The 9,986-nt window shown below is 39.9% G+C and overlaps 3 protein-coding genes across 3 annotated transcripts; all 3 read right to left on the bottom strand.

Annotated features, from left to right (window-relative positions):
- Positions 1-1,800: 1,800 nt before the first annotated feature.
- On the bottom strand, positions 1,801-2,442 carry LOC145798042 (uncharacterized). Its single transcript, XM_082885496.1, has one exon. It carries the CDS (start codon positions 2,440-2,442, stop codon positions 1,801-1,803), a length of 642 nt encoding a protein of 213 aa, XP_082741622.1.
- A 16-nt stretch (positions 2,443-2,458) lies between these two features.
- Positions 2,459-3,437, bottom strand: LOC145798041 (PKS-NRPS hybrid synthetase cheA-like). Its single transcript, XM_082885495.1, has 2 exons — positions 3,022-3,437; positions 2,459-2,909 (listed from the first exon to the last, which is right to left on the bottom strand). The coding sequence occupies exons 1-2, from the start codon at positions 3,435-3,437 to the stop codon at positions 2,459-2,461; spliced, it is 867 nt and encodes a 288-aa protein (XP_082741621.1).
- Positions 3,438-7,927: 4,490 nt separating this feature from the next.
- Positions 7,928-8,952, bottom strand: LOC114291569 (uncharacterized). The gene is made up of 3 exons (XM_028235414.2): positions 8,890-8,952; positions 8,434-8,511; positions 7,928-8,350 (listed from the first exon to the last, which is right to left on the bottom strand). The coding sequence occupies exons 1-3, from the start codon at positions 8,950-8,952 to the stop codon at positions 7,928-7,930; spliced, it is 564 nt and encodes a 187-aa protein (XP_028091215.2).
- Positions 8,953-9,986: the final 1,034 nt, after the last annotated feature.

The following is a 9,986-nucleotide window of genomic DNA, read 5'->3' as shown; positions in this document are numbered from 1 at the left end:
ATTAGGTGAGTTTAATTTTGAATCATCATTCCTATTTAATTTGCAACGTAGAGTTTGTTTTTTTCATTTTGAAAACGAACGAAGACCCATGGATCGTGAACAAACCATTCGAAACAGGGTTTCTGAAATTAAGGAATTTGTTCGGAAGTAGAAATCCGAAATTGATGATTTATTTCAACAATAGGTTTCCGAAACTTTTTTATTACATCGGCAGTCAACTTCTGAATACATTAAATTCAAACAACAATCAACTTCCGAAATTAATTTTTTGTTTCAAATTTCAACTTCCGAACAGTGTATATACTTTCAGTTTTTCGAACAGTGTTTTTTTTTTTTTTTCTCCCTTCTTTTGTGTATTATTTTTACATTTGTGGTAATTTCATATTGAGCTTCAATGGGTACTAACATGGAATTGAAAAATGGTATAGCTTTGTTTGGGGATAGAATTAGGGAATAAGAGCATTAGTAATGCACTAGGATCGATTTTTTTTTTTAATTTTATTTTTTTTGGGTATATTAATTTTTGCAGAGAATATGGATTTTGAATGTCAACAACGTGTCCCACCTACTACTTCAAATAGAAGACGTCATGAATTGGATGTTAACCATGAACGGGGACAAGGGCGTGGGCGAGGACAAGGTCGAAGTCGTGGTCGAGGTCGTGACCGGTTTCGGTAGAATATGATATCCCCAGTGCCAGTCAAAGTAGAAGCTGAAGCCAAATACAAGTTGAAGGTGATGATATGCCTGACATTGCTGTGGAGGACGCCTCTTTACCCGATTCTCCTACTGTCCAGGAAGAGTACCTTACTCATGCTTTTCCAGGTGGACCGACTGATCGATCAATATTGCGGAGTTTCAATAGTCATGTGGCTGCAGCTATTTGGCACGGGGAGGTAAACATTCCTCAGTAAAAGTGAAATTCATTTGTATATGAGTTTTTTTTTTTTTTTGTGTGTGTTGTATGGTAGTTTGTAATGAAATATCATTTGTGTTGTAGGAACGAGGGCCCCTAAAGTGTCATAATCACTCTTCCAAGATCCTTGCATGGCCATGGTGGTCAGTAGAGAACAACACCATATTCAAAGCCATTATTGAGTAGTCTGGGCTGTCACAGTTAGCTCGTTGCACTTATCGGTTCGTCAACAAGCTTCTAATCTCCAGTTTTGTTGAGAGATGACAACCTGAGACAAACATTTCACATGACAGTTGGTGAGATGACCTTAACCATGGATGATGTTGGCATTATTCTTGGCCTTCCCATTGTAGGCAAATCAGTCAGCATACTAGATGTGACAGATCATCATGGAGTTACATTACTCGTTTATGGCTTGGGGATTACTGAACGTACAGCACATGAAGAGGTTTCTTCTACTGGTGGCAATTCAGTCAGGCTTGAGTGGTTGCGAAGTCAGTTTGCTGGTGTCACAGATTTAGACCTCGAGGAGGCTATACAATGCGCTACAATCTCGAGTAGCTACATTATCATGAATAATGTCCTTGAAATGTTGAATACGACGCACATATGCATCATCCCAGTCGACAGCGCAAGGGTGGCGGTATTTTCTCCAATTAGTGGCTATAGGAGGAACTGGATGGCCTGGCTGCAACAAAACCTACACCAAATATCAATTGACTTAGTGGTCATATCTCATAACTTCTTGTACATGCACAAACCCAATTGATAAGTTTCTGTTATACCTAGACGAAATGATTTCCGTTGACAAACCCAATGGCAATCTCACGTCTATCAAGTTGAGTAACTGGCACTGTTCTAAGAGGTAAAAAGGTGAGACATTGCTATAATGACAAGTGGTATAACACAAGATTGTAGCACGATGCAACAAGATGCTCCATGTCTGGCATAGTCATCCAATGTGAGTATCCAGGACTGTCTTCAAAGTATGACAATATGCTTGTCAATTCTTCAAACTTTTCATAGGACCCATAAAGTGTAATGTATTCCTCTTTGTGTGTGTGCAACTCACCCAATAGATCACGCCTAACTTGAGCCCAATCATCTTCTGTATGACCAATTGAAGCAGCTATAGCCCTGAAACCACAATTCCCATCTGCAGCTACATCCTTGACAAACTTAATGTATGGTTTCAACCCAACAGGGAAAGCATCAACATATGCACCAGGTTTCACTGTTCTAGTAATGTATACCTGCCCTTTCGGATTCACCTTCTCATTTCCCTTAACAGATCGTTTCTTCTTGGTTTGCAAAGTAGAAGCTAATGTAGTGATTTGAGTGTCCCTAGGTAAGAAGAAATCATGTCCAGATTGCACTAACTCAAATGCACACGGGTCACGACAGGTAGAAACATTGATCTTCTTATGATCCCGAGGACGTGTTTTGGGTTTCACCTCCGGCTCAACAAGAAAAGTGCTTCCTGGATATACAATCTCTTTCAACTTCTTCAAAAGCTCCAATCGCATGGTTCTATCACTTTCATTAAACTTGTTCACAAACAACTCTACTTCTGCATGACAAGTCACCTTCTTTCTTGCATATGGAGATATGAAGTTGCCTCCACTGTGAGTGTATGGTAGCAAGTGGTATAGGACGATCTTGTCTGATGTAGTCAGCAATCTCATGGGCACAAGGTAAACCATGAGTGTGGTGAAGGACGCATCCACAAGCTTCAACATCAATACCAATGGAATTGGCTCTCTTACTCTCTACAAGCAAATACTCCAATGCAGAGATAGACACATTACCCCGTAGCTCCCTGAATTGAGAAGGTTTAAATTGATGTTGCACAACAGTTAGACTTTTCTCAAATGAAGCCTTGATATCAGTGTGTTGCAACTCAAGCAGACTGTGTATTTTCTCAAATGATGCCTGAAATGAGACTTGACATGAACCCAATTGTCTTTTAAGTTTTGCATGTGCACTCTCAGCCCTGTTCAATTCAATGTAAGTCAAGTTAAAATCAAGTACATGGCACTTATTAATAACATATTGAAGAAAAGTAATCTTACCAGTTCGTTGTAACATTGCCACAATGCATACACCTGTTTGTCCATGCTGCCACAAATTTGTCCTTGTAAGGAACCAACCAAGTATCCATGATGTATTTGACTGCATCAGGATAACTACTGAATTCCTTAAGTAATGATTTAAGACGCTCATCGTATTGAATTTCAAAAGATGAATACACTACAGAGTTCCACTCATGGTTGAACTTCTCCCATTTCTGCTGTGTCTCAAACATTTTCTTGCATTTGGTCAACACATTCTTACTGATATGCCAACGACATAATAAATGTCTGGCACTCGGGAATATCTTCTGTATGGCATTCATCAAGGCTAGCTCTCTGTCAGTAACAATAATCGTTGGCCCAACAAACCTATCCATGACATCACGCAATATAGCTAACACCCACGCATAGTTATCGACCCTCTCATACTGTAAGTGTAGACACCCCATTTTTGACCGACCTTGAGACTCAGACGTCACCAGTTGAGCGCTCGGTGATATTTCATATTGTGCTCGTTCAGAAGTTTCAGAGTCTCGGCTACGAGCCTTGCCTCCGGACTTCTGGACTCTTTTGTGCTTTGCCTCGGTTTGCGAACCAGGCTCTGTTTTCTCTGTTTTCTCTTCCCGAAGGGAGGGAGAGGTCTCGTAGATCATCTCTCAGTGGCCGTAGGCTACGTTTCGTGGTTGTAGGCCGTTTTGCCCGTTTGGAGTCCGGTTTCTAGTTTTTCGGAGCCGTTGGCCGTGTGCCTCAGTTCGAGACCGTTTAACCACCTCCGTTTGCTCCAATTTTTGGCATGCATCTTATTTACTCCCTTTTGAGGGACACTGCGGTCCGAGAGACCAACTTTGTGGTCGGACACAACTTCCGGTGCCTAACAGCCCACTTTCGGGGGCCCGAACTGCGTGTTTTGGCTCCCGAACCTTCATTATACATTTTTGGGCTCCGACCCAAACTTGAGATAGTCATATTTTGAGGTCCTTTTCATGTTTGATTAAGGACCTTTTGCTGTTTGAGATCTCCTCTTATCACTTCCTTCTTTAATGCTCTTTTAGGCCTATTTTTGCACGGTATTTTAGTCTTACTTGTGAGCTGTTTCGGACTTGGTCATAAACTACAAAGTGTCTTTTTTTGAGCCCCTCTTCAACTTTGTTGAAGGGCTCTTGGCCATTTGGGTCCAGCAGCTACCACTTGCCTTTATATTCCTCTTTTTGGCCTTTTTTGGGGGGGAACTTGAATTGTTTTCCCCCCCTTTTTTCCCCCTCTTTTCCAACTCTTTTGCTTATAAAACCAGCAGCTCCCAGCAGTGTTGGAGGGTTAGAAAATTTTGGTTTTGAGCTCTCTCATTAAATTTCTCTCTCTCTCTACTCTAAACCTCAAAACCCCTTAAGTTCTTAACCATTTTTACACACCATCACCTAGCACCACACCACCACTTCCATTTCCAGCAGCTTGGAGGTCTTCTCAGAGGCTAGGAGGCAGCAAATTTGGTCCAAGAAGTTGCTAAAGATTGGTCTACAAGGGTGAGTTACCATTTCCCTCTTTCTAGCTCATTTTTTGCAACATTTCTTAGCCTCTCTTTCTTGTATATCTGAGCTCCGGCCATAACTGAAAGTAGTGTTTTTTTGAGTTCTATTTCATGTTTCATTAAGGGACTTTTGTCATTTGAGATCCCCATCTTGCACTTGCTTCATTATCCCTCTTGTATGCCTATTTCTTGCGTAGTATTTTAGGCTTATGTATAATCTGCTTTGAGGCATGTCATAAACTGAAGAGTTTCTTATTTTGAGCCCTTCTTCAATATTGTTGAAGGGCTCATTACTGTTTGTGGCCTCCATTTACTACTTGCCATTATATCTCTCTTTTGGCCATTTTTTTGCATGATTTGTTAGCCTCGGATGCTTCTGTTTTTGGTCTCTTTTCAGAACTGAAAACAGTCTTATTTTGACCCGCTCTTCATGTTTCATTGAGGGTCTTTCATGGTTTGAGGCATCTTTTATATACTTTGTGTTATATCCCTATTTTTGGCCTTATTTTGCATAGCATTTTGAGCATTCTTGCATACTATTTTGGGTCCGGCCATCAACTGTAAAGTGCATTATTTTTAGCCCCTCTTCAACATTGTTGAAGGACCCCTTTGTGTTTAAAGCCAGAAACCACTACTTTCTTCTTTGTCCATCTTTTGGCCCTTTTCTTGCATGAGAGCTTAGCCATACCTGTGTTGGTTTTTGTGGTTTTCCATAAACTGTAAAACATCATATTTTAGGCCCCTCTTCAACATTGTTGAAGGGCCCTAATCTGTTTGGGGTCAGAAGCTGTGAGTTGCTTCTTTATCTCACATTTAGGGCTATTTTTGCATGCTAGTTTTGCCCTATTTTTGTTTGCTGTTTGGCCTCGCTTAGAACTGTAAACATGCTTTTTTTGTGGCTGCCTTGAATCTGTCTTCACATGTCATGATCAAATAATGCATGCTTTGTATAGCTGTAAGTCATTTCATGTACATAGTTTTGCATTTCGGGAGAAATTCCATGCATCGGGTGTCATTTCGCCTTGTTTCGGGGCTGTTTTGCCCCTCATTTTGCTACTGATTTTTGCATGTTTTCATATCATATTCCATGTCTCTGCCATGTCTCATTAGAGTGGCATTTCAGTGCCTGAGGGTCGGTCCTCGGTTTGCATGCACGCGTGCACGCATTTCAAGTTGTCTTGTTTTCATCTGATGGCCTCCTATGTGAGTGTGGATGAGGCCCACTTATGTTGGTGTAAGCCCATATTGCATTGTGTATGCCATCTCATTTCATAGCATTGCGTATGCTAGATTGTATGTTAGCGCATTGTGTATGCCATGTTACCTCGTGCATCATGTATGCCATTTCATAGCATTGTGCATGCTAGGTTGTATATTAGTTGCATTCATGCATCTCATGTATATTGCATTGTGCTTGGGATAGGAGTTAGCCCGAGCACGGGAAACGAGGTACGTTTCGTACTCCGAGTGACGGAACGTGTCTCAATTCCCTGTCACCGACACTCCAGATTATCCATGATGGAGTTAGGTTTTAGTTTTGTTTTCATGTGCATTCATTCTATATTGAGTTGCACAATTCGACCCCTCGGCCATCATGCATCGAGATGCGTGATTGGTGGCACGAGGATCGAGGCATGCATACATTTGTGAAAATACATTGCTATGCCCCTTTCCTACTCTCTGTTGCAGCAAATCAAGAATTAGTAGCCTTTCGGAGCTTGGCGTGCTTTCCAAGAAATTATTGTGAAACAGAGGCTAATTGGGGCATCCTAGTGAATTTCCGCGCAAGGCAGCCCAAACATACATCATTCATCCGAGTCAAGGCAGTCCCTGGCTTGCATGCCAGTTTATAACTTTCCTAGATTAATTTGTAAATTAATTAGGAATTCGTATATATTTGGACTGTATTTATTTGGACTGTATTATTTTGGACTGTACTATTTATTCGGACCCTCTGCGCGAGGGCATAACTGTAATAAGTGTGTGTATGTGTGATGTATGTCTTCCAACCCTACGTCTTTCTTCCATTTTATTTACCTGCTTATGATGGTTAGATTAGGGCATATTTCAATTAGCATACAGTATGATAGCATGTTTGCATTCATTCATTTGTTTTGCATGCACCGGGCTCGGCGCATCATACTAACTGCATTGTATTTTCAATTCCAAGTTGAATACATGTTAGCTGTAGTATTTCATATGCCATGTTTAGAATAGCCGAGCCTGCTATAGTTGCACTTTTGCATGTGTTGCATTAGGCATTTCTGTATAATTAGGATCATGCATGGATTTCTAATTAGCTTTTGTTTTGGCTTGGAGTACTCGGTGAGTTTCATGCTTTAGCATCCTTGCATACGTGTGAGTGACTGCCATGAATAGCATGCTTACCATGAGGCTATATGCTTATGTGATATAACTGCTTGAATGCCTGTGGGTGAAGGTTGGGTTATCTGGACTGGAACAAATCATTAACTGTGAGTTTTAAGCCCACTAGATAGTGGAAAAATCATCTTTTCTTAAGCCCACCTGAGGGTGGCAAAATCTGCATTTCAAGCTTACTTGCGAGTAGCAAACCATCTTTCAAATAAATAAACATGAAATGTTTTGTTCCAATTCAGGCGATCCAGTCTATACTTGTATGCTGTGCGCATCACATAGTAAATCTAGGCTAATAACCAGAATAAGAACACACAATGTTTTCAAAACTAGATATCATGGTTAGTAGAGGCCGATCTTTGATCGGGCGAGCGGGGGTGCTCACGAAGTGACCTTCCCCAATCGTACCCAAGTTCCCGAGCCGAGGCAACTTTGGTGATGACGGACACGTGGCCTTAGGCAAACGAGTCAGGGTTTCCTAAATTTTCCCAAAATAAAATATTTAGGTGGCGACTCTGTATCTGGCAAAGCAGTCCATGTTTGGCACTTCTTTCAAAAAAAATCTGTTTTCTCAAAACGATTTGCCAGATTTGGACTCTTTGGTTCAGACTTAGAACCGTGACAATTTTAGAGTCCTGAGCTGTAGTGACCCCAAATGAACGGAACGGGAGCTCACCCTCCCGGGGCGTTCGGGGACGTCTACAGTAAGAATGCGAAAGCTACAGAGAATGTCATTTCAGTTGATGTCACTCCCACAATTTCAAGAAGAAGAAGCCGATATCTGTTGGTTTTATATGTGCAATCCATAATTAATATACGTGGGAAAGACCGAAATAAGTCCAAACTAGTAAGATGTGCCCAAAACAAGTCTGTCACAGTCATCGTGGACTCTACAGACCGATGGCGCTCAATGTAATTATACTTGGCCAATTCACCCAATAAGTGTTGCATTTGTGATCTTCCAGCTCTCTGTACCACCCTGTTTCGATGGCGTACATTGTAAATGGTTTTAAGTGTGCTTACATTGAGGGCATCTCACTATTTCAAGGTTACTAAGATTTCTTTTGGCCAAACCGTGCTCTTTGACATATCCATTAACAATGCTTTCTCATCCTTTGATAGCCTCCCCGCATATGAATGTCCCTCAAGGTGCTCCGCAGGTGGATGATTATGCAATCCGCATACTACGGTCAATGTCCATTCATCATGTGTGGTAAACCTGTGAGCCCTCATATCAAAAGGACAACCACACTTCTTCGTACCGGTTATTCTTAATGTATTGTTGCCATCATGTTTTAACTTCTTTGTTGCTCTATATTGGCCACTCCTCTCACAAGCAAGATACATCCTGGGTCTTTTTTTCCCTCCACCATAGTCTGATGTTTTGATTACAATGACCAAACCATTTCTCTTTCCAACATCACGTACCCAGTTGAGCAATTCATCCTTACTTTTGAATACCTATAAAGTTAAATAAATATTATCAAACATTTACATTTGGTGAGTAATTCGAAACATAATCGTTATAATTTCGTAGAGTAAACCTGTTCAGTTGTGAATTGAGTGGTGTAATCTAACACAAAATCCGCGCAAACCTGACTTCCTTGAGTTGACACATATTCCTGTATGTTTTGTATAACATTATAAATTTTTAATGGCATTATAAAGATTAATTTTCAATTTGGCACTATAAATTTGGTATGAAATTTGCAAATTTGGAATATAAAACGGGAAAAAAAAGATTTACTTCATTCGGAACTAGTTGTCCGAATTTATTTTTAAATTTCGGAAGTTGAATGTTGTAAAAGTTAACTTTTTTCGGACAACAACTTCTGAATTTAAATATCTTGTTCAGACAACAACTTCCGAAATTTATTACTTTGTTCGGACAACAACTTCCGAAAATAAATAATTATTTCGGTAGTAGATTTCTGAACCAAATTACACAATCCGACTCTGGTTATCCGAACGACGCTGGGAAAAAAAAAATTGAAACTCACATTTCCTTCGCTCTGTTTCACAGAAACACTTATTTGCTGATTTTCAGAAGGCAAATCCTCCATAACAATGATGAATGAGGAAGAAACTACGAATGAGGAAGGTTGAGAAGCTACGAGCTTGGACCTTAATGGAAGAAGCTGAACTTTGAGCTTAATGAATGAGCACTTCTAGCTCAATGGAAGAAGCTGAACTTGGAGCTTAATTAATGAGTGCATTCACTTCTACCTCAATGGAAGAAGCTAAACCTGGAGCTTCAACGTGAAGTCTGGATGTGTGCATTGAGACTTTTGAATTGGGTAGATGTCTAAAATAGTAATTTCAGTTAGGGATAAAATTGTAATAAAATTAAATTTCAGAGTGCTGCTATTAGCACCTGCCAAAATTCTTTGGACCCCCCATTTCATAATTTTTTTTTTATTACAATTATACCCTAAAGTAAAGTTACTTTAAAAGACATTATGAAATAGAACACCCACCTATCAATAATAACAAATACTCTATAATATTGGACACCCACCCCCACCCCCACCCCCACCTCCAACTCCAACTATACGTATTCCATGTTTGTAAACCCTAAACCTATTACTTTTCATAACCAACTAACATAAACCCTAAATCTATTATTTTTCATAATCATCTTAAATCCTGAATGTGTCATCTTCATCACCATCATTAACGCTATTAAACTTGAAAGTTTTGCTTCAAGTATAACGTATACTTCATCACTTATTTCACTGTGTAGAGCAATGGAGGACGAGGACAACATTCTCGGTCGTTTATCTGTCTTGTATTAACATTCTCGGTCGTTTTCGATCGTTCTTGTTTCATTCGAGCTGTTCGGTACTGGTTTGCTGACTGTTACGATTATGTTCGGTAATACAGTACTGAACATAATCCTTTCGTTCAATACATAGGTTCCGAACATTAATGCAGATAGTCAGTTATGTAATTTTCTTTGTTAAACTAACTTAGAATGGAAAAGAGTGAATTGGAATGGATTTAAGTTATGTATTTTGAATGGATTTAATTCATGTTATTTTAAGTTGTGAATTAGAATGGATTCAAGTTGCACAGTGATGAACAAATTTTGTTCGGA

The sequence above is a fragment of the Camellia sinensis genome, chromosome 8 (assembly GCF_055761805.1).
Source record: "Camellia sinensis isolate YWXY chromosome 8, ASM5576180v1, whole genome shotgun sequence".
NCBI lineage: Eukaryota > Viridiplantae > Streptophyta > Magnoliopsida > Ericales > Theaceae > Camellia > Camellia sinensis.
This window is presented reverse-complemented; position numbering and strand designations above follow the sequence as displayed.

What these genes read in the sequence shown, in the direction of transcription:
- LOC114291569 (XM_028235414.2), bottom strand. Translation starts at nt 8,952, where the DNA reads ATGGAGGATTTGCCTTCTGAAAATCAGCAAATAAGTGTTTCTGTGAAA. An exon ending in TGAAACAGAGCGAAGGAAAT is followed by an intron (nt 8,512 to 8,889) that starts GTGAGTTTCAAT and finishes CAAAACATACAG; the next exon opens with GAATATGTGTCAACTCAAGG. An exon ending in CTCAATTCACAACTGAACAG is followed by an intron (nt 8,351 to 8,433) that starts GTTTACTCTACG and finishes TTAACTTTATAG; the next exon opens with GTATTCAAAAGTAAGGATGA.
- LOC145798042 (XM_082885496.1), bottom strand. Translation starts at nt 2,442, where the DNA reads ATGCGATTGGAGCTTTTGAAGAAGTTGAAAGAGATTGTATATCCAGGA.
- LOC145798041 (XM_082885495.1), bottom strand. Translation starts at nt 3,437, where the DNA reads ATGGGGTGTCTACACTTACAGTATGAGAGGGTCGATAACTATGCGTGG. An exon ending in GTGGCAGCATGGACAAACAG is followed by an intron (nt 2,910 to 3,021) that starts GTGTATGCATTG and finishes TGAATTGAACAG; the next exon opens with GGCTGAGAGTGCACATGCAA.